General features: G+C 38.6%; 1 protein-coding gene across 13 annotated transcripts in view; it reads right to left on the reverse strand.

Moving 5' to 3' along the window:
* HUWE1 (HECT, UBA and WWE domain containing E3 ubiquitin protein ligase 1) overlaps positions 1–20,988 on the reverse strand; it is a 140,881-nt gene that overhangs the window by 70,591 nt on the left and 49,302 nt on the right. For 11 of the 13 annotated variants that reach the window (XM_084870972.1, XM_084870971.1, XM_084870968.1 and 8 more), the window contains exons 8-23: positions 19,447–19,524; positions 18,532–18,579; positions 18,383–18,451; positions 17,754–17,853; positions 15,935–16,035; positions 15,287–15,437; positions 15,027–15,154; positions 13,933–14,073; positions 13,622–13,727; positions 10,937–11,062; positions 10,140–10,241; positions 9,602–9,682; positions 5,531–5,637; positions 5,123–5,300; positions 3,966–4,057; positions 3,039–3,250 (exon numbers count right to left, since the gene is read on the reverse strand). In XM_084870972.1, coding sequence (XP_084727098.1) covers positions 3,039–3,250; positions 3,966–4,057; positions 5,123–5,300; positions 5,531–5,637; positions 9,602–9,682; positions 10,140–10,241; positions 10,937–11,062; positions 13,622–13,727; positions 13,933–14,073; positions 15,027–15,154; positions 15,287–15,437; positions 15,935–16,035; positions 17,754–17,853; positions 18,383–18,451; positions 18,532–18,579; positions 19,447–19,524 — 1,820 coding nt within the window. The remainder of the gene's footprint in view (positions 1–3,038; positions 3,251–3,965; positions 4,058–5,122; positions 5,301–5,530; positions 5,638–9,601; positions 9,683–10,139; positions 10,242–10,936; positions 11,063–13,621; positions 13,728–13,932; positions 14,074–15,026; positions 15,155–15,286; positions 15,438–15,934; positions 16,036–17,753; positions 17,854–18,382; positions 18,452–18,531; positions 18,580–19,446; positions 19,525–20,988) is intronic. The other 2 variants (XM_084870976.1, XM_084870965.1) reach the window with 1 other exon arrangement.

Raw genomic sequence — 20,988 nt, forward strand, 5'->3', positions numbered from 1 at the left:
CTGGTAACTATCTTCACTTCCAGCTTATAAGGCAGAAGAGGCCAAAAGACAAGTATTTATAACCACTTGTGATGAATGCCTCCAAATGTAGAGCAGAACTCCATGTACGTGGGGGGAGACTAAAATGCCTAAGTTTCCTTATCCCAAATCTCTAGCAGAAAATCATGTCTCAAGATCAAATACAAACATCGTTTTCAAATACTAGCTGCAGATTGGGAGGGGGGGGGGAGAACAAGAACACGATCTTAGTCTGGAAAAAGGAAACTCAGAAGTGAAAAGAAGAATAAATGAACCTTGTAGTATATTCATACAATAGACTACTACTCGATAACAAAAAGGATGCTGGTAGAATCTCAAAAACACACTGAGCAATAGAAAACAGGTACAAGAAGCACACAGATCAGATGATGCACATTAACACTCCATTTATCCTATGTGTATGCTGTTTTAGTACAGGAAAACTTACTCTGTGATGACAGGAATAAGATCAGCTGCCTCACATTTGGGTGGGGAAATAGAAAACTTAAAAAAATCTGTGCATTTACTGTACAGAAATTATACCTTAATGAAAAATACTGGAAAATTTACTTGTTCATTTAAAGTCATTGGAAAACAGACTAGGGCATGGGAGACAGAAATCTGGGAGTCCCGCTGAAGAATTTTGTGATCGGGGGCAAATAGAAACAGGACTTTCGGGGAAAGGGGTAGCATACACTGCAAATTTTTCTAAGCCTCTTCCTATATTGGCAGGAAGTATATAGCAACGTCTACCTTAACAGCTGCCTGGGATAATTCTTTGATATATTGCAGCATTCAAAACAGAGGATGAGTTTACTAGACAGTCTCTTGCTTTTCCTTCCTGCCCTAATAATTCACATAGTGACCCAACTGCAGCTTCTCAAAGTGGCATAAGTGGAAAAGTACACATCCATCAATATTTGCGAGACTCTTAGGTATGTTATGTGAATGAGGTCATGACGAACACCCAGACCATACTGAGTATAGAAAAATCTCACTATCATGGAATAGCAACTACTAGAGTCCTCTGCATCTTATAAGCTATACACAACTAACAATATGGTAGGGTATTTATGTTGTGGGTCTAGAATTTTTCTATCTCTTCATTCTCATTCATGTTTCATTAGGGCCAGCTCTCTTGGCATTTAAGACTCAGGAAGATCATTACTATAATGCTCTGATTCATTCCCTCAACCCACTAATTAAATGTTTACCGACTGATTATCTACTATATACAGAGTGATTGGGATATACTGTTGAGTGAGACATTGTCCCTGCCTGAAGGAGCATACAGGATGGTGGGGTGAAACCATTAGGATATACGAATAATTTTAACAACTGTTGGAGAACACACAAGACCGACTTTCTATTTGGAGATAAAAGAAAAAACTCCTTTAAGAATGAGACATCTGAGCTGGCCCTGCAGAATTTGGTAGATGCAAAAGAAGATTAAGATAATTTGGGAATTGGGGATAAATATGGATGAAACACGGTGACCCATGATATCCCAAGAAAATCATGAGAGCGAAGACATGGAGGGCTTAAGAAAATGTGGATATACCATAACAATTTAAAATCTGGTTATGTTAGATATAAGATATTTGTAAAATATCCAGATAGAAAAGAAGTTGTGTGCAGATGAATGTACACAGCTGGACTCAAAACCAGTACGATATCCCCCAACCATGTTTAACAAATCTTCCCCTTGCTTGTAGCATGTAAAGCAAACCCTACCCCAGCAGCAAGCTGGTTGACAGTCAAGGGAATGGCAAGGAAGCACTAAGATTCTGACTATTTCAAATAGTCCTGCTTCTTTTAGGGCATGCCACCTTTCCAGAAACACTTTAATCAAAACAGAAGATGCTGCTAGAATGATGCCTACTCAGGCAAGGTAAGATATCTACTCAATAAGGCAATGTACTTAGTACTTAATGCCTCTCTTCAAAACAAAAAAAGAAACAAAAAAACCCTCATATCAATAAGCTCAATCCTTTCTAGAGTTCCAACAGGGCTCACTGGTTTGAGTCTAAACCTCTGCTCCTGCTGTCTACTCCACAATAGTGATCTTCCAAGTCCCAAGCTCAAACCCATTCATATCCATGCCTAAAATGCTCATGCTTTTCTCAGGACCACTAATCTATACACCAAAGAGCACTATTAAACGAATGAATGCATGATTGTCTAGAAGGGTCACACTCACTTCTAGCAAGAAGGTGATTAAATTATGGCTTTAATAGTCAGGTAGATTATCTACTACAGCCAGCAGTCTTTAAGCCCACCTACATCTCACCACCCAGATAGACAATTTTGATATTAAACATACTTCAAATAGAAATAAGAAAGTTTACTGTGCCCGGATAAAGCATATAGTACATTCCAAAGCCTTCTGATTTATCTGGGATAAGTATATAGTAATAAAACAAAAACAAAATCCAACCAGCAACAAATCCCTGTAACTCTTAAGGATTAATTAGGAGATAAGCTTAAAAAATGTATTGCGTTCCAACAGTCAATGATATAAAATACCTAATCAACAAGAATAAAATGAGACCTCTGAGGAAAGCCCACCAACTGGATATACTGAGTTCTGATTCAACTTTATGAATGGCTTTTGAGAAAGACAGTTTTCTGGCTCTGGCTGGGTGCTCAGCGGTTAGAGTGCTGTCACATACACCAAAAAGTTGCAGGTTCAATTCCCAGTCAGGGCATGTACAGGATACAACAGACAGATACTTCTCACTCACGATAATGTTTCAATCTCACTCTTTCCCTTCCTCTCTCTTTAAAATCAATAAACATATCCTCAGGTGAAGAAAAAAAAAAAGCTTGCTAAAATTACCATTAAAATTAAATATCAAACCACAAATGACACGTAAGAGTCAAAGGGGGAAAAAGACCCTATAGACTCTTAGGGCCAGAAAAACCTTATAATCATCTAATCAAACTCCCTCACTTTTACAGATGAAAATGACATATGCCCAAGATCACACGGCTAGTGAACCTGTCTTGCAAACACTCACTGCTGATTAGGCTCAGTTTCATTCTGCTGGGCAGAATTAAAGCTCTGCATGGCCTGTACTTCCTCTTCTTCCTCATCCTCACTAGAGGCCTCTTCTGCAGCATGATTAGACCTTGGGGGAGGAGCAGTGGCATTGCCATCTGCCTTCTGGATTGATGGCTTCTGACAGATGTATTTAGGGTCTCTCCCAAGGTTACAGATTTCTTCAAGTAACTGAAAGGTACAGGAAATAAGATTATTTATTAGTAATTAAGGAATGGGGGAGGTAACTAGCAATTTTGGGACCATTTTCTATGTGCTATGTGCCATAGAAGTGCCAAAACATTATATGCATGGTATGAACCATTCCTGAAATGTCACTGTTAAGCCCATTTCATAGACTGGGGAAGTTCTGTGAAGTTAAATAACTTGTTCAGCATCACATGGCTGTTCAGTGACTGACTGATCTGAGTCCATGTCCTAATTTACTAAGCACCAGAACTCATATACTAGTCTCAACAATCCTGACAGGGAATTGGCAGGGCTAATAAATGTGGGGGGGCGGGGGAAGGAAGAAACAAAGATTACGAAGAGTAATATGCTTTTACAAACAGAACCTAGGCCTTGGCAACTTGTGCATCTCCTATACAGGAGGGAGCAAAAGTGGGTTTACAGTTGTTCATATGGGAAACAATATAATAATAATAATACAAGGATATTGTAGGTAATGTAAATCTACTTTTGGCCCACCCTGTATCAGAAAGCAATATTAAGTGACTTTTTTGAAGGGGGGAATGGGCAAACGACCAACCCAAGGACATGAAGAAAATGAGGCAGACACAACCCTCTTTCTTATAGGCACAGTCTGAGTCCAAATGATCTCCAGCAGGCCAAGCCTTTTTCTAAAAGCTACCTCCCCCCCCTTCAATGCTGTCTCAACACTTCTCACCTTAATGATGGCAGTTGTTGCATCCGTTTTGAGGGTGGGCTGATGTCTCATAAGCTCATCAACAGCACTCCCCAGGTTGGATGCAGTATCCCCTTAAAAGCAAAAAAAGAACTGTCAGACTGAAGAAAATAGAGCTTGACGTAATTTTTATGCCAATAGGAGGAGGAAACAAGAAAATGAGTTTTGCTGTGATTTTCTAATGTCATGTCTTCTTGAATGAATTCACACCAACCTTGGCAACCAAATCACTGGGGAGGAGGAAGGAATCATTACCAGTCTAGAAAACATATTTTAAAGTGCCCATGTACGCCATATTCTATCCTGGCAATCTATGTCAAGGCCTGAACTACTACTGCAGAGTAAAGAGGGAGAAAAGAAATGAGCATAACCATTAACTCTCTGGCTGCCCCGGTAAAGAACGATGGCAGCTATGCCCTGGCCAGTTTGGGTCAGTGGTTAGTGTCAACCCGAGGATCGAAGGGTCCTGGTCAAGGGCATGTACCTTGGTTGCAGGTTCCCTAGGGAGATATGCAGGAGGCAACCTAATCAATGTGTCTTTCTCAGCTTTTCTCTTCCCCTCTCCCCCTCCTTTCCACTCTCTGTAGAAATCAATGGAAAAAATATCCTCGGATGAGGATTAAAAAAAAAGAAGAAGAATGATAACAGCTAGAATACTACAGTGGTAAGCACATTTTTAAAAACTGGATTCTTTCTGGAGCCTTACCTTCTTTCTATTCTTCAATGATCTGGTTTCAAATACACTAAGAAGAAAACCTCTTTGTGACTATTTCAGGGACTTGGACATCAGAACAGAAGATTACCAAGATCAACACCTTGGGACTTCATATGTCCTCTCGCTACGGACTAGATGGAGGACCTAGAGACCTACTGATGCCCTCTAATACCCACTTCTCACCAGCACATTTAAGAGAACTGTTGAGAAGTAGGGAAATACTATAAGCAGAGACTAAGGATGAAGTATCCCTTTCTACCTGCAATATCAGGTATGGAGATAATTCCCATTAGGATTAGCACACCTAGCCAGAGAAATGATATAAAGTCAAGGAAGAGTTTCCTTGCCAATTGGTAACTTATAATCTCCTAAAATCTTGGCACAACAGCAACCAGTTATTTTCAGATAAATTCTGGTGACTTACCGAGGGGGTCAGAACTCCGCCTCCTCCGCATGGCTGGGAGGTAATCTGGAGACAGAAGAACTTTGAAGAGACGCTCAAAGGGCTGACACTGTACAAATGACTGAAGACCTCGTGCATTCAAGCAGAGGGCACTGAATACATTTGGGAGGGAACCAAGGACTTCACGAGTAGCAGGTACCTAGAGAGAAGGTAAAAGTGAGTCTGAAGACATCTAAAAGAGTTCAGGTGTAGATGCTAAGAAAACATTGATCAGGGTGTCACACAGATATTAGTTTCAATACCACATACAGAAGACATGAGATAGGATTTTCATGCCATAAGACTACTTATCAACTGTGTCTATGTATGTGTGTGTTTTGCGGGGAGGGTTACACATATAATATTCTTTACGCAGCAAAAAGAACTCACATCTTTGATAAGCAGTGCATGCAGCATGACATCTGTTAACCCATTGTCCTGGAGTGAGGAGAGCAGTGATGGTTCTTGAAATACAAACACAGTCACCACTTCAGTAGCTTAAAAAAAGAAAGAAAGAAATATGAGATACATAGATTCTTCACCGTCATTAAAAGGAAAACGCAAAGGCTAAAACAAAACAAAGAAGAAGAAAAAAACCACGATATTAAATGCACAACAATTTAAATAATTGTTCCTACTATGAAAACTGCCAATACTACTCATTATAGAGATTAATCATTACTAAGAATTTAGTGACTACCTTTAAGATTTTTATGGGTAATGTACAGGCATGAAAACTATAGTTAATACTGAATTACTGAATAATACTGTACTGAATCCTGGAAATATGCTAATAGATTAGATTTTAGATGTTCTCATCACATAGTAAGGTAACTACATAATATGTTAATTAGCTTGACTGTAGAAATCATTTCACTATATCAGATAATGTTGTATACCTTAAATAAATACAATTTTACTTTAAAAGACATAAAAACAAAAACTGACTTCATAGCACATTTTTACATGAATGAGGTTATATTGAATATAACTTGTTTCTTTCTAATTGTAATGTACACCATAATAATCTCCTTTATCTTTCCCTGTCATAACTCATTCAATTTGAATGGTTGCATACTATTCCACTAAATACATGTACCACCATCTATATAAACACACCAATTTTGTCAGCTTAAGCAGGGGGGAAAAACAACTAAGACGAAGCAGGGGGTGATTTGCTGGGTAAGTGAACATAAACTTAACTCATGAAAATGGACAAAATATATTCTTTTTAAAAAAATATATTTTATTGATTTTTTACATAAAGGAAGAGAGAGGGATAGAGAGCTAGAAACATCGATGAGAGAGAAACATCGACCAGCTGCCTCCCGCACAACCCCCTATCAGGGATATGCCCGCAAACAATGTACATGCCCATGACCGGAATCGAACCTGAGACCCCTAAGTCCGCAGAGCGATTCTCTATATTCTTAAAAAGCCTGTTCAACAACTTAAAAATATCATCGGCATTATTAGGAGTCCTTTGGTACTAACAAGACCAATTTTTGACAACAGAATACTTAGAACTAACTGTGCTGTAAAGACTATCATTGCTTCTAGAATATGACAAAACTCTACTCAAGATGAAACAGTACAGCAGTAATGCATTCGTTAAAAAGTAACCAAAAGATAAGCTAGGAAATAATTAATATAAAGTATAATTTAGTGAAACTGTAGGTGAAAAGAATGAATAATTAAAACGAGTAACTAACCCTATGAAAAGACAGGAGATGAGAGAAGAAAAGGCAGCTAGGATGTTAAAGAAAATATAGCTGGGGATGTGAGTGTGGTAGAAGTGTTAAAGGTAGGATTGAGGAGAGGACAGAATCCTTATTTGATGCGTTTCAGCAAGAAATTGTTGCAGGACATCCCAACCCCACTCGGAGCTTCCTTACTGACTTGCTCTCATGCTCTTCCCAGCCTCCCCCACAAACTGAGTGAACACTGCAATGAGATCATCTCCTGGCTTTGAGACTGTTTTGCCCTGGCACATCCGGCCTATATAATTTAGACCAGTGGTCACCAGTTGGTGGTTCGTGAGGTCTGAAAGGTGGGCGACCACTGATTTAGTCAGCACAAACTCCCCCTCCCAACCCCCTCGGACTATTAGTTCTCCTGTGACACAACTCCTGCCCAGCAAGGTCATACACTCACTTCCACCAACCACACCCTTCTTCACCCCGGCACCCTGACCTATTTCCTACGGCTATTTAATACCCACAGCGTCCTAGATCCAAAGAGAAATTCTAGTTTTCTCATCAAGTCTTACCACAAAAGGGAGCACTGGGCTATCTGTTTACTTATTATATTGGGTACCATCTCCGTGTAACAGGCACGGATTTAGGAATTTTTAATTCTGTAAAAGACTCACCACACAGAGGCTATTCAGACAATGGCACAACTCATAAACCAAACGGCTCAGGCCTTAGAAGCCCTTAATGAGGAATAAAACAGTCTAGCTGCTCTGTCAGTTTACAACAGATTAGCATTAAAACAGCCGCTAATGCGTCAAGGTGGAGCTTGTGCCTTAAAGAGGACCTCATGCTGCTTGTGGTTCAATAATACAGGAAAGATATATAGAATAGTTCAACAAATAAAACAACAAACCAAAACAGCCAATTATATTACTAAAATACCCCAAGATATTCTCAGACTCTCCCTCCCCCTCCAAATACCGCCCCCCCCTCCCGGGCCATCTCCTTCTGCCTAGGTTTGAAGGTTCTACACTATTACTTATGGACCTAAATTAATAATTGCTGGCCTAATTATTTTGGGTGGCTTTGCAAATTTGGTTTCTCTTAAGTACAAGTATTTTAGTAAGAAACCTGAGAGGTTGTCATGCTAATTCAAATGACAGGGATGGCCCTCGCTGGTTTGGCTCAGTGGATAGAGCATTGGCCTGTAGACTGAAGGGTCCCAAGTTCTATTCCGGACAAGGGCACATGCCCGGGTTGCGGGCTTGCTCCCCAGTAGGGGACATGCAGGAGGCAGCCGATCAATGATCCTCTCTCATCAATGATATTTCTATCTTTCTCTTCATCTCTCTTTCTTTCTGAAATAATTATATATATATATATATATATAAAACAAATGTCAGGGATGAATTCAGACTCTAGAGAAGGAATTCTCACCTCCACTGATGGTCTGTCATAGTGTTCTCAGTCTCATTTCCTACCACCTACATTGCCCTGAGAGGGCTTACCTGCTATCCATCCGTAACCCACAGGTACTTATATTCTCTTGCAGCCTCTTTTAAAATATATAGGCCTGTGAACTTGTTTTTCTCTCTCTGTTTAGGGGCTATCTCCCAAAGTCATCCTTCTTTGGCGCCTGACCTGGGACTTCATCGGTATAACCAATCTTTTTCTTGATCATACCAATGTACTACTGCTGTGGGTGCTGTCCTCTGAACCTAACCTTGGAAGGGTCTCTCCATGTCAAGGTGGAGCTGCTGTAACAGAAGGGAATACTTCCTCAACCTAATAAAGCTGGAGAAAACCTTCAACTCAAAATCTGCTAACCTCAAACTTAATGGTGAAATACTGAATGCTTTTCCCCAAATTCAGGAACAGATATCCATTCTCACCACTTCTATTTAACCCAGTGTCAGAAATCTTTGCCAATTCATTATTACAACAAAACAAACAAAAAGAATAAAGATTATAAAGAGGTAAAACTGTCTGCAGATGACAAGATTATGTAGAATATCTGAAGAAATAATAAGAAAAAATTATGAACTACTAAGTAAGTTCAGCAATGTCACAGGATACAAAGTTTTATATAAAAATCTTAAGTTGTTTCAGCAAGGGAGTTTCTAAGTTGTGATCATCAAAACTACTCCTGCCAGATACCCCAAAGTATTAAAAAATAACTCTACTGGTACAAGGAGGTTTTTCTATTTCTATAGCTCTCACTATAAAAGCCAATGTATTTCTTGTATTGTCCTGAATATGTATGGCTCTGAGTAAACGGCAGTTAATAAAAATGAAGTTTAAACAGCAGAAATATACAAAGTAGTGCCAGTAGAAAATTGCAAATAACTACAAAGTACCCACAACATCTAAAACTGCATTTTCTACAGTGAGAAACAATTTTCTATACTATAGTTTAAAGGTCTGACATTCAATTCTAAGGATGGAAACCACTCTGATTGGATTTTCTAGACCAAGGTTAGGGACTAACCATCGAATGGCACGCTTCTTACTACTACACTTAAAGTGTAAATACAGCACAAAAAGCCAAATGTACAATGCTACTTATTAGACATGATTCACAACAGAGTGGCTATGGAAGGTATATTTAACATTTCAGAAATGGATATTTGAAACTGAATTCTGATCTTTCTATATTTCACCACTAACTAGGAAGACATGTAATCACACATGTAGACAGTAAATCTTGTTAGAAGAGAAAACAGAGAACTCTGCTAGGTTTGTGCAACCAAATGTCAACTCCACTTACCTAGAAGAAAAAGTGATGGGCCATAGTATTCTGCATTGCTGATGATGTGTTTCAGGGAGGTAGGCAGAGAACCATCCATCACTAAGAGAAAGGTGAATATTAAGGAGAATATGATCAGTCCAATAGCAGTTTAATGGTTGGGGATGATGGAGCAATACATTACATATAACACTGTGGTAAACAAAGTTTATGTTGATTCCAATCTAATAGCCTCTACTTGTCTTTCCTCCCCATATCATTTATCCCTTGTCCATGCAATAACCTTTTCACAGTAAGCAAAGAATAAAAGAAAGCAGACACAAAGTTGGAAGTGAGTGCAGAGTCAAAAACTGGGGAAAAAAAACATAGGTGATTATGAAAACTGCTAAATGATCCTTAGATTTGGATCACAGAGTGACACAAAACGACAAAAAGCTATTCAAAATGGCATGGCCTTTCCCTACACCGGCCTTATAGAAAAGTAGCTTCAGAAAGTATGAAAAGGACCGATCTTTGAGAAAATCAAATACCCTCCAAGAAGATATCTAGAATCAAATACCATGTCGGATGCCATCTGAGAAAGCTGGGTCTTGAATGGCCTTCTTGAGGAAATTCAACATAGATTTGAGAAGTGCTGCTCGTTGTGGAATACACTGGACTCCTGGCAAGGGAGAAAAGGAGATTATACTGGGCTCACCAATAGACCACAGTGAGTAGACACATAAAACAAATTTTTAGAGACCCATATACACTGTAGCATCACTAACAGACATTTGAAGAGGTATCTCTGGATGTTGGAAAGCATACTTACTTAAGCTTTCAAACACTGGAAAAATAAATCACCATGGACTGCATAAAACTGACAGTAAAGTTAAGTAAAAAAGAACAAGGGACAAATGTAATACTTTCAATAATAAAGATTAAAAGGAAAAAAGTAAAAGAAAAATTATGAAATAAAAATATTAGCTCTCTCATCCCCACTTCCTGTCTTATATCTGAAAATTGTATTGTTTAAGGTATTACAAATTGTAGTACACATGTCTCCTATTTTTCCCCCACTGACCTCCCCCAGACCTCCCCTACCCTGCCGGCACTTGCCGTCGATCCCCACTTCCTGTTTTAGATATGTATCCTACAACACAGTTGTGATAAAATAACCTATGTATGATCTTTAGAAAGCTGTAAAATGCTATGAAATAAATATCAATACAAGAAAACAAACACCAGAATGACAAAGTAACATGCATAGTCATAAGAAGCAAGCTTTCAAATATACCACTCAAGCTCCCCCAAAGCACCCTTCTTTACAAGTAATCCAATCAGTGTCAAAGATTGTGTGTCTATGTGTCTCCGTACCTGGGCGGGGACCAGGGCATATAGCAGTAGTACTATTGTTGGAACCTGATGTCCTTAATTCAACATCCAGACGGTTCTCTATAGAGGTCGATGACCCTGGACTATTTTCCATGGTCACATCTGCAACTAAGCAAGAGTTATAAAAAGAAACTAGTTAGAATAAAAGGTACCACCCAAAAGAAAGATCACCTGAGAAATGTCTTCCATTAAGACGAGATTAATGATATCAAAATAGAGAAGGTATTGAAACTAAATATGAAAATGCAAACATTCCATAAATAGAAACGTATTTAACACTACTTATTCAAGACATGGAAATTAAAAATAATCGTATAAAAGAAGTCCTTCAATATTTCTCAACCACAAAATTTGGGAGAAAAAATGGTAAAACATGCAATTCCATATACTATTGCTGGTTAACAGTAGATAGTAGGTAGATCTTGTTGGGAGGGTAACTTAATGAATATAAAAAGCATAATACTTATTGCTCAATATACAGTATGCTTATATGAATGAATGCCTATGATACATTGAATGAACAATGTTGAGTATGTTAATCATCTCATTTTCCCATTTAAAAAACTAAACACTTATGTAAACATGTACTTGATTTATGTATAAAAAAACTGGGGAAAAACCACACCCAAATAGAAGTTATGGTGAGTAGGGAGTGAGCATTCCTTTTTACTTTATAGATTCAATCAATAGACTACAAAATACATATTTACTTCTTACAATTTATAATTAAATATAATAAAACTGCATTAGTGATAGACCATTGTTTACATTTTGAAGTACTTCTTTCCAATCTTTTTTTATACACAAACTTACATACATGTGCCTACTTATATAAAGGAAGCACAAACTCATGATTTTATAAACTGCTTTTCATTTAATAGAAACTTTTCTCTATAAGAATCACCTATGTTGGTTGCTAAAAACACAAATTTACTGCTCTTCACTTGCAAATTTAATGAATGAAATGAGCACTTTAGATAGGGGTCTAACTTTTTATCAATCACTTTAAATTATTCCCATGCTTACTAAAGTTCGATAACCACCGATTTATAACCAACAGTGATTCTCTAAATAAATAGTCTTCTACACCTCACTATTTAAATGTGACATTTTAACCAACACCCTGGGATCTCACCCTTTAACTAAAATACCAGCTTGCCCAACAATAGACTAGACCAGTGGTTGGCAAACTCATTAGTCAACGGAGCCAAATATCAACAGTACAACAAATGAAATTTCTTTGAGAGCCAAATTTTTTAAACTTAAACTTCTTCTAACACCACTTCTTCAAAATAGACTCGCCCAGGCCGTGGGATTTTGTGGAAGAGCCACATGTAGCTCGTGAGCCGCGGTTTGCCGACCACTGGACTAGAGATAGAAATTGAATAAAGGGGATGCCGGGGACAGAAATGCACATAGGTAATTATGTTGAGAAAAAAAGGAAGGGCAGCCTATGGACATTTAGTGTCAAGAATGACAGCATTACAAATTCTTAATAACTGTACTATAAGCATGATAACCGATACATATACTAACAACCTGGGGCATCAAGCTAAGATTAATTTACATTTTAAGAAAGCTAGTTTGGAAAAGTTTTTATTTTTATTTTTGGCACTATGATTATGAACTATGCATGTGGGTGAAGAGCAGTTTTTAAAAAACGTTACACATGATGTAGATTAAGAATGTTTGGTCTTCTAGCTTTCTCATTTAATGATATAAAAGTTGTTCCCTATCCAAAAACTTTTTCATCACTCTTTCCCTTCTCAAAATAGCCAGAGAGTTTCAAAAAGTCCCATTTTAGAGCCTACATTTCCCTTCTCTTTCCCAAACACATTTGCACGCCCTCGCCATTGTGGCTCATTTGGTTGGAGTGTTGTCCCATGCACCAAAAGGTTGTGGGTTTAATTCCTGGTCAGAGCATATGCCCAGGTTGCAAGTTCAATTCCTGGTCAGGGCGCATGCGGAAGCCAAATGGTCTATGTGTCTCTCCCTTCCTCTCTCTGGAATCAATAAAAACAAAACAAGACAAAACACGCCGACACGGTATCAGGCACTGCTAGATATACAGCAGTGAACAAAAAGTACCCTGATATTACAGAGCTTACGTTTTAGTGAGAACAGAAGATAATGAATCAATATTTAAGAAAATAGCTATTAAGTTTTGAAATAAACAGATTAACAGCATAGAGTGACTACAAGGCTCTATAGCAGCCCTACCATAGGCTTCACCTTCCATCTCTGTCCCCAACAACATGTGCCTCCCTTTTTTAATTATCCTCATGAAAACGTGCAAATCATTTCTGTAGAAAAAAATTTGTTGTTGAAAATGTACACTCAAGTCAGTTGTGCACTTTTAAATTTATGATGAAGAATGAAAATTGGGGTTGCCGGGACCGGTTTGGCTCAATGGATAGAGGGTCGGCTTGGGGACTGAAGGGTCCCGGGTTCGATTCCGGTCAAGGGCATGTACCTGGGTTGCGGCATATCCCCAGTAGAGGGTGTGCAGGAGACAGCTGATTGATGATTCTCTCTCATCGATGTTTCTAACTCTCTATCTCTCTCCCTTCCTCTCTGTACAAAATCAATAAAATATATTAACAAATTGGGGTTGGGTGACAGCTAAACGTCAAACACACAAATATCGACTTAGTAACTGTTAATTACCATCCATATCAGTTTCCATTTCTTCTCCTTCGGGTGCAGTACTGGGTCTCTGGATCTTTGGCTTGATCACAAAGGGACATTCTTTTCGGCACAAATCTACTTCATGCTATGATCAAGGGAGAAGTAGTAAGAAAATCCTACATTTATACCAGGGATTAAAAATAATTATTATGAAAGAATGTGGCGTGCGGATTACAAAATTGGCTTATAAAAACAGGAGAGGAATAAGATGGCTCCTCAGAGTTATGAGCGTAGTTTGTATGCTCAGGTCTCATTGGGTATAAATCTATGTACTCCTTGTGTAATAATACCTCAAGTCTATAAATGAAGATAGAAAGTCCACTATGGGATTGAAAAGCTGCCATATCCAGATTGGTGATGAGGTCAACCACTCTGACAGCTCTGGTGACAAATGTTATCTGGTCCTGCTCATCCCCAAGAAATTTTATGACCTATCAGAGAGAAAGAGGCAAAACCAATGAAATGAAAAGACACAAAGCCATAAATAATACAATCTGTTGGAACCATTCACTCTAGGGCCTCAGGGAGGCAGCATGCATGGTACGGGAAGGAAAAAACCATGTGCCTGATTTTTGGTGCTTGCCCAATGATAGCGTTATCACTTTTAGGGCTCAAACCCCTGGGGTAATGGGAACATAAATTATGTTTCAGGATTAAATAAAACATTCAGGAAAAAAAAATCTGATGCCCAAGTAAAGCCTATTAATAGAACGGAACTTACTGCAAAGTACCTTTATTTATATATACTAGACTAGAGGCCTAGTGCATGACATTCATGCACTGGGTGGAATCCCTCAGCCAGGGGTCCCTCAGCCTGGCCTGTGCCCTCTCAGTATAGGACCCCTCAGCAGATGTCCGCCTGCTGACTTAGGCCCACTCCCTGCCAGAAGCTGGGCTCACTGCTCCTTAGTGCCACCTCCCCTGCACTCACCAGCCATGAGATTGGCTTCTGGCTGAGCAGTGACCACCAGCACCAAGGGGCAGCTACTGTGTTAAGCATCTGCCCTCTGCTGGTCAGTGCATGTCATAGCGACTGGTTGTTATGCCCTTCAGTTGATTTTCATATTAGGGTTTTATTATATAGGATTCTTAAGTGTCATGCCTAAGTTCATAAGATGTTGTCAATGCCTTAACTAATCCTGGGGCCTACTATCACACCATCTGGACTATGATCAATTCTTAATAATGGAGATAAGTGCTCTTAAAAGTTAATGAGATAACTAGAAGGCTAAACTACAAAAATTAAGTATAGCATTTTCTGATTAAGCTTTCTTATACTATTTGCTCACACTGTGAACCATTTCAAGCTTGCAACTTTACACACACTCTTAGCTGACTTCCCCACTATATATACATATATACATATATATATAAAGTAGAGCACCTTCAATAAGGCTTCCATCATTCCACAGGAGACCAAGGCTTCACCACCAGCATCATAACTGGCCAGATGATATAAAAAAGAGAAGAGAGCAGTGGCAAACTGGTGAGGGTATGGATCCATGGAAGGATCTACAAGGGAGGTTAGGAGAGGAAGAGAAAAAATATGCTTAGATTATTGTTAAGCTAGCAGGATGTTAAACAAAGGCAGACAAGCAAGGAGCAGGATTCCTCTTGTTGTCTAGAATAATCATCAAAATTTACCAATCATGGCCTGGATACAATTCCGTACAAGTACAGGCAAAAATCCATGATAGGATGCAGTTCCCGTACAGTCAATAATACTGCTGAGTTTGGGCGTTCTCTCCAAGTGGACAATTGATGTTAACGTTCGTAAAGAAGCAGCTTTAATCTCCTATGAAAACAGAAGGTAAGCATGTTATGTTTTATTATTTCTTTTTTTAAGTATGTTTTTATTGATTTCAGAGAGGATGGGAAAGGGAGAGAGAGGCAGAAACATCAATATGAGAATCATTGATCAGCTGCCTCCTGCAGGTGCTCTGAGAATCGAACTGGCCTCCTGGTTTATATGTCAACCCTCAATCACTGAGCAACATCGGCTGGGCAGGTATGTATTTTAAATAAGTAGATTACTAAAACAAGTTGCTAATACCCAAAATTCTAAATTTTAGGTCATTCTACAGGCAAATGATTTGGGAAGATGGGACTGTCTAGAATAATATTGAAAACACAGCATTTGTTAATTTCTGCTGCTAAATAGCCAGAGAAAGAAGTAAACAGGCCAGGATTCTCTCTAGGGGTTCATTATAAATCCCTGGGAAATATTTTACCAAAAGGCAAATAAATACACACAAGCCTAAAATACACAACAGAATATTAATAAACACTTACCATAAGCTGCTTATCTGTTATCTGAAGGACATCTACCAATTCCTCTATTAAACCATTATACAAGATACTGTTTGCTGACTCCTGCAAGGCATTGGAATACACTGAAAAAGGAGAAATAAATACTTTAGGCGAGAAGGCAGTGGTCAAGCCACTGCCCAATAAGAAACCTTTTGAAAACTACTGGTTCTGGGTAAGGATTCCCTTCCAACCAGCAATGGTAAGTAGAATTCTAGAAACTCAAATCAAATATGATAAGCTCTAAATACCCACTTAACCAACAGATTCTCCGATTAGTGGTCTCGGTTGTCCTGACCAAAGATCTGGGCAATGGAAGTATGAAAAGAGAATGAAGAAGTTTTTTTTATAATGTAAGACTTCCATTTTAGTATAATCACATTTCTGTTTTCCTGTAAGCAAAACGCTGTAATTGCAGACTAAGCCAGAAACTTGCATGACATTGGCATAAAACTTGAGAATTCGTGTAATACACTTTCAATGAATCCCCACACAGAGATAATACCGGACCAGTCTCCTACAGTGCAAACTAGTATGATTAAGCATGCTTAGTTTTTTTAAAAATTGAATTTATGGGTGACATTGGTTAATAAGATTATATTGCTTTCAGGTATATAATTCTACATCATCTGTATATTGCATTGTGTGTTTACCACCCCAAATCTCTTTTTTTAAAATATATTTTATTGATTTTGTTCAGAGAAGAAGGGAGAGAGATAGTTAGAAACATCGATGAGAGAGAGTCATCGACCAGCTGCCTCCTGCACACCCCCCACTGGGGATATGCCCGCAACCAAGGTACATGCCCTTGACCGGATTCTAACCCGGGACCCTTCAGTCCCCAAGCCGACGCTCTATCCATTGATCCAAACCGGCTTCGGCCCCAAGTCTCTTTCTATCACCATTTATCCCCGTCCCTTCTTTACCTACCTCCGTGTCCCCTTCCTTCTTGCAACTACCATAAGCACATTTAGTTTTCAATGAACATTTCCTGAGTACCCACTAACACACCAGAAGTTATGGTAGGTATGAGTACAAAAAGAAGAGTAGGACTTTCACATCCAAGAATGCATAGTTTAAAAGAGTAGACAATTAATAACATAATAAAAGCTGACAATATTAACAGCAGATACTATTTTATACCTTTGACATCAAGAATGCATAGTTTAAAAGAGCAGATAACTAATAACGTAATAAAAGCTGACAATATTAACAGCAGATACCATTTTATACCTTCTACATGCCTAGCTTATATTAGGTGCTGTACAGGGTTTTAACTCTCATACCAGCCTATAAAATAAGTACTGTGCCAAATTAAATGAGGAAATAGAAACCAACAAGATAAACATGTGGCTAGTAATCCGCAGAGTCAGGGTAAGAGCCCAGGACTGATTCGGAAACTAGTGTGCTTTCTCCTATACCACCCTACAGTAAAATCAAATGCACAGTATTGACTACTTAACAAATACTTTCTGAATTATTTCAAAATTATACACCTGAAGGTCATATAGAAGAGGAAGATGAAATGGCAAGAGGAGTGCCAGGAGAGATGATTACCCAAACACTCAAAAAAGATAAAACTCAACACTGAATCCACGTATCATCCTATGCTCTTTCTGATCCAACATTAAGGAGCTTAAGAATGATGAATATGGTGAACACAATGCTGGCAATTTTACAATTTAACTTGCCACTTAGGTAACTACAATAAGCCTTACAGCAACAAAGACAGATGAAGTTCAAAGGAAATCAAGTCTCAATTGCCCAACTGGGGCCAGTTAATTATAGAGTGTTATTCTCTTACCTAATATAGATATTGCATGCAGCCTCGCCTGAACAGCTTGCAACCGCTTCCTGTGATTAGAAAAGCCATGGGCCAGTCGTATGTGTGTAAATAACAGCATCTGTAGAGACAGAAGACCCAAATAAGGAAATCAGTGGAAAAGGTGACTATACTTTCTAAGAGCTCACATACCTGCTGAGCTATTTGGTAGAATGGTTTACTGTTGCTATTTGTTAAGATGCCAGGCAGAACAGTTCCACTCTGAGGACAGTTGACGAAATGGGAGCGAGAAAACAGAGGCACATAGAATTCTATTATCCCAACATAAGCCAACTGATAGGTAACAAACTGGATACATCTGGCAAGAGTTCTGATTGTTATTAATCAAATTAAGCATTTTATCCCCATTACAGTGAGCAGAATAGGACAGCATAACTAAATGTGTTCTCCTTTGGGATCCAAAATATTACCACCACTAACCCTCATAAGGGTTGAACTCATAAACAATGAGGAAACCAAGACTTACAGAGGCTAATTTGCCCATGGCCTGATTAAAATCTTCCTGCCACGGTGTCTCACAGTCCGGCACATATCATTAAGCTATATGAATAACATCCACACCCTTGAGATATTTTTAGGACATATCGTACCTGCTTATCCTTAGGAATGCTGTACATTTTGGTAAGAGATTCCATGATTTCAGAAGGGCTTTCTGAAATCTACATTAGAAAAAAATAGTTAGGAACAAAAAGTACACCAAATGTTAAGAAAATAGTCAACAGTCAAAGATTCCTCATACCTTGTCAAGTTGCTCTATGTGAATATAATGTAGTGTGTTACTAGATGTCTGAAATAAAAAAGATAGGAGAGTTGTTAGGAGTCACTGCATACCTTAGATTAACCTGTCATAAGACTGCAAGAGCTGTCTGAAAACCACGCTGTCACCCTAGGGTGAAGCCTGACTAAGTGCTCTTTAAAATCAAGGTAACTTTATAGCCGCCCCAAATACCCATTTTATATACCCATTTATTATCAGGAAAGCTTCTTTGAAACCAGTAGCATGAAAATATAATGTACATAACCGAACACATTTCATATTCTTCCTTGTCCCCTTATAACCTTCATTGTCTTAATCCTCACAACCTCTGCATTCATAGCAAAAACTGAATCCATGGAAACGGTTTCTCTTTAAATATACATTAGAGCTGTTTTAAAGGCGCCATTCACCTAAAAAGTTTATTTTTGTTATATATTGTAGGCAAAAGAAAAAATATCTTATTCACTAGGCCACTTCTAAACCAAACTGAATTTTAGTATCTCCTCAAAGTATATGGAATGACCAGATAATTGAAGCAGAACCCTGGTGAGCAATATATAGATTTCTTGCAGGCTGGCTGAAATAGAGGAGCCATCGCTATCCAGATTATTACACTGCATGTTGGAACCGGAACTAAGAAAAATAAAAATATACTAGGTATAGTAGCGCCCCGTATAAGGAGCCCTGCTTTCGGCCGCTCCAACATAAGATCCAAATCTATCAGAGCTGGGCATACGTTGAACACTTATTCTTGAGAAGCTATTAGGTATGTTTAGCTTGGGAAGGCAGCAATGTAGCTCAAAACCACTCCCTCATTTAACTGAGGAGTTCTAGAAAAGTCAACCCCAGTTATAGCAAATCATAGACTCTATCAGAACAAGTCTGATTGAGACTCACCCTTTTCTCGATTTTGACCTCGGCCCCAGGGTCTGCATAGAATTCAAAGTGTAGTGTAGTTGCACTGGGTGGGTATTTCTGTGTATAAAGCACATGAAAGAATCAGATACCATCTTCTCCCAAGTCTTCCCTCAGCCCTAGCCACTTTGTGCAACTTAATGTGGCAGCAGAATGAGCACTGTAGACAATGGCTACAGTGGCTTCATTCTTTGTCTTAGCAGAGCTTCGACATCTTAGAATTCAGAATCAGGATGATGGAGCCTAGAGCTCCAAAATTTTTCATATTTCTTACTACTAATAAGCCGATTTGGACTGTAACTATTCTCAAGAGGGAAAAGAGGGGCATGGCTGCAAAGCAGTAATGAATAAGAATCTAAGAAAGAAAACAAATACAAGTGTCTAGGCACCAGCTCGAGAATGGAAAAAAAAAATTCTTATGGAAAACTTATTGTGTATCACTGCCTATTGAAATAATTTTTCAACTATGCCTCATGGGTATATCCTCAGAATTCTCATATGCTCCCTTTCCATATCACTCCATACCACTTCTCATGATATCCAACTGCTTTTCTACACAAGCAGATACCAAATCAATATATTTCAGACCCTGACAACATATAGTCTAACTCTACAAAAGCAACATACAAAACAAATAAGACCACAACAGCAAGCCAATTAAAACATACCCTTGAAAGAAACCAGTAACAGTGGTTGCATCTAGGGATGAATTATGCACACCCTTTAATATTCTTAGAATTGCTCACATGTTTATGTATTACTTCTTTTTCAAGTACACATATTTTAAAAAGTCTCATGACATGCCAAATATCGGTAAATAAAAAGATGTGTACCCTGGCCGGTGTGGCTCATTCAGTTGGGTGTCATACTGTGCACCGAAAAGATGTCAGTTTGATTCCCGGTCAGGGCACATGCCTGGGGTTGTGGGCTTCATCACTGCTAGGGGGCATGAAGGAGGCAGCCAAGTGATGTTTGGTGCTCAAACATATGTTTCTCTCTCTCTCAATCTCTCTCTCTCTCAATCTCTCTCTCTCTCTCTCTCTCTCTCTCTCTCTCTCTCTCTCTCTCTCTCAATCTCTCAATCTCTCTCTCTCCCCGTCTCTCTGATGCTCACACATATGTGTTTCTCTCTTTCTCTCTCCTCAAAACCAATAAAAAAATATTTAAAAATATGTGTGATTTCTTAACATAGGCTGGCACCAAAATGGGTAAAAGACATCATGCAAATCCCAGCAGGGTGTATCATACTGTTTTGCCCAAGATGTGAAAACAAGCTTCTTATACATAAAAGATTCAGAATTAACCAACTAAACTTCACGATGAAAAATTAAATTCTAAACTAAATACCCTGTAAGATTCATGTAGCTTTGATTATTAAACAGACAACACTCACCTCCCATATTATCCAATATCCATCAATATAATGCACCCTACATAAAAATATGCCAGCTAAGATAGGAAAGTCAATTTGTTCTAATTTATCATTTTCTGTGACCATAAAAAAAAAGCCCTCTTGCACAGGAA

This window comes from Pipistrellus hanaki, assembly GCF_964339955.1.
Source record: "Pipistrellus hanaki genome assembly, chromosome: X".
Classification (NCBI taxonomy): domain Eukaryota; kingdom Metazoa; phylum Chordata; class Mammalia; order Chiroptera; family Vespertilionidae; genus Pipistrellus; species Pipistrellus hanaki.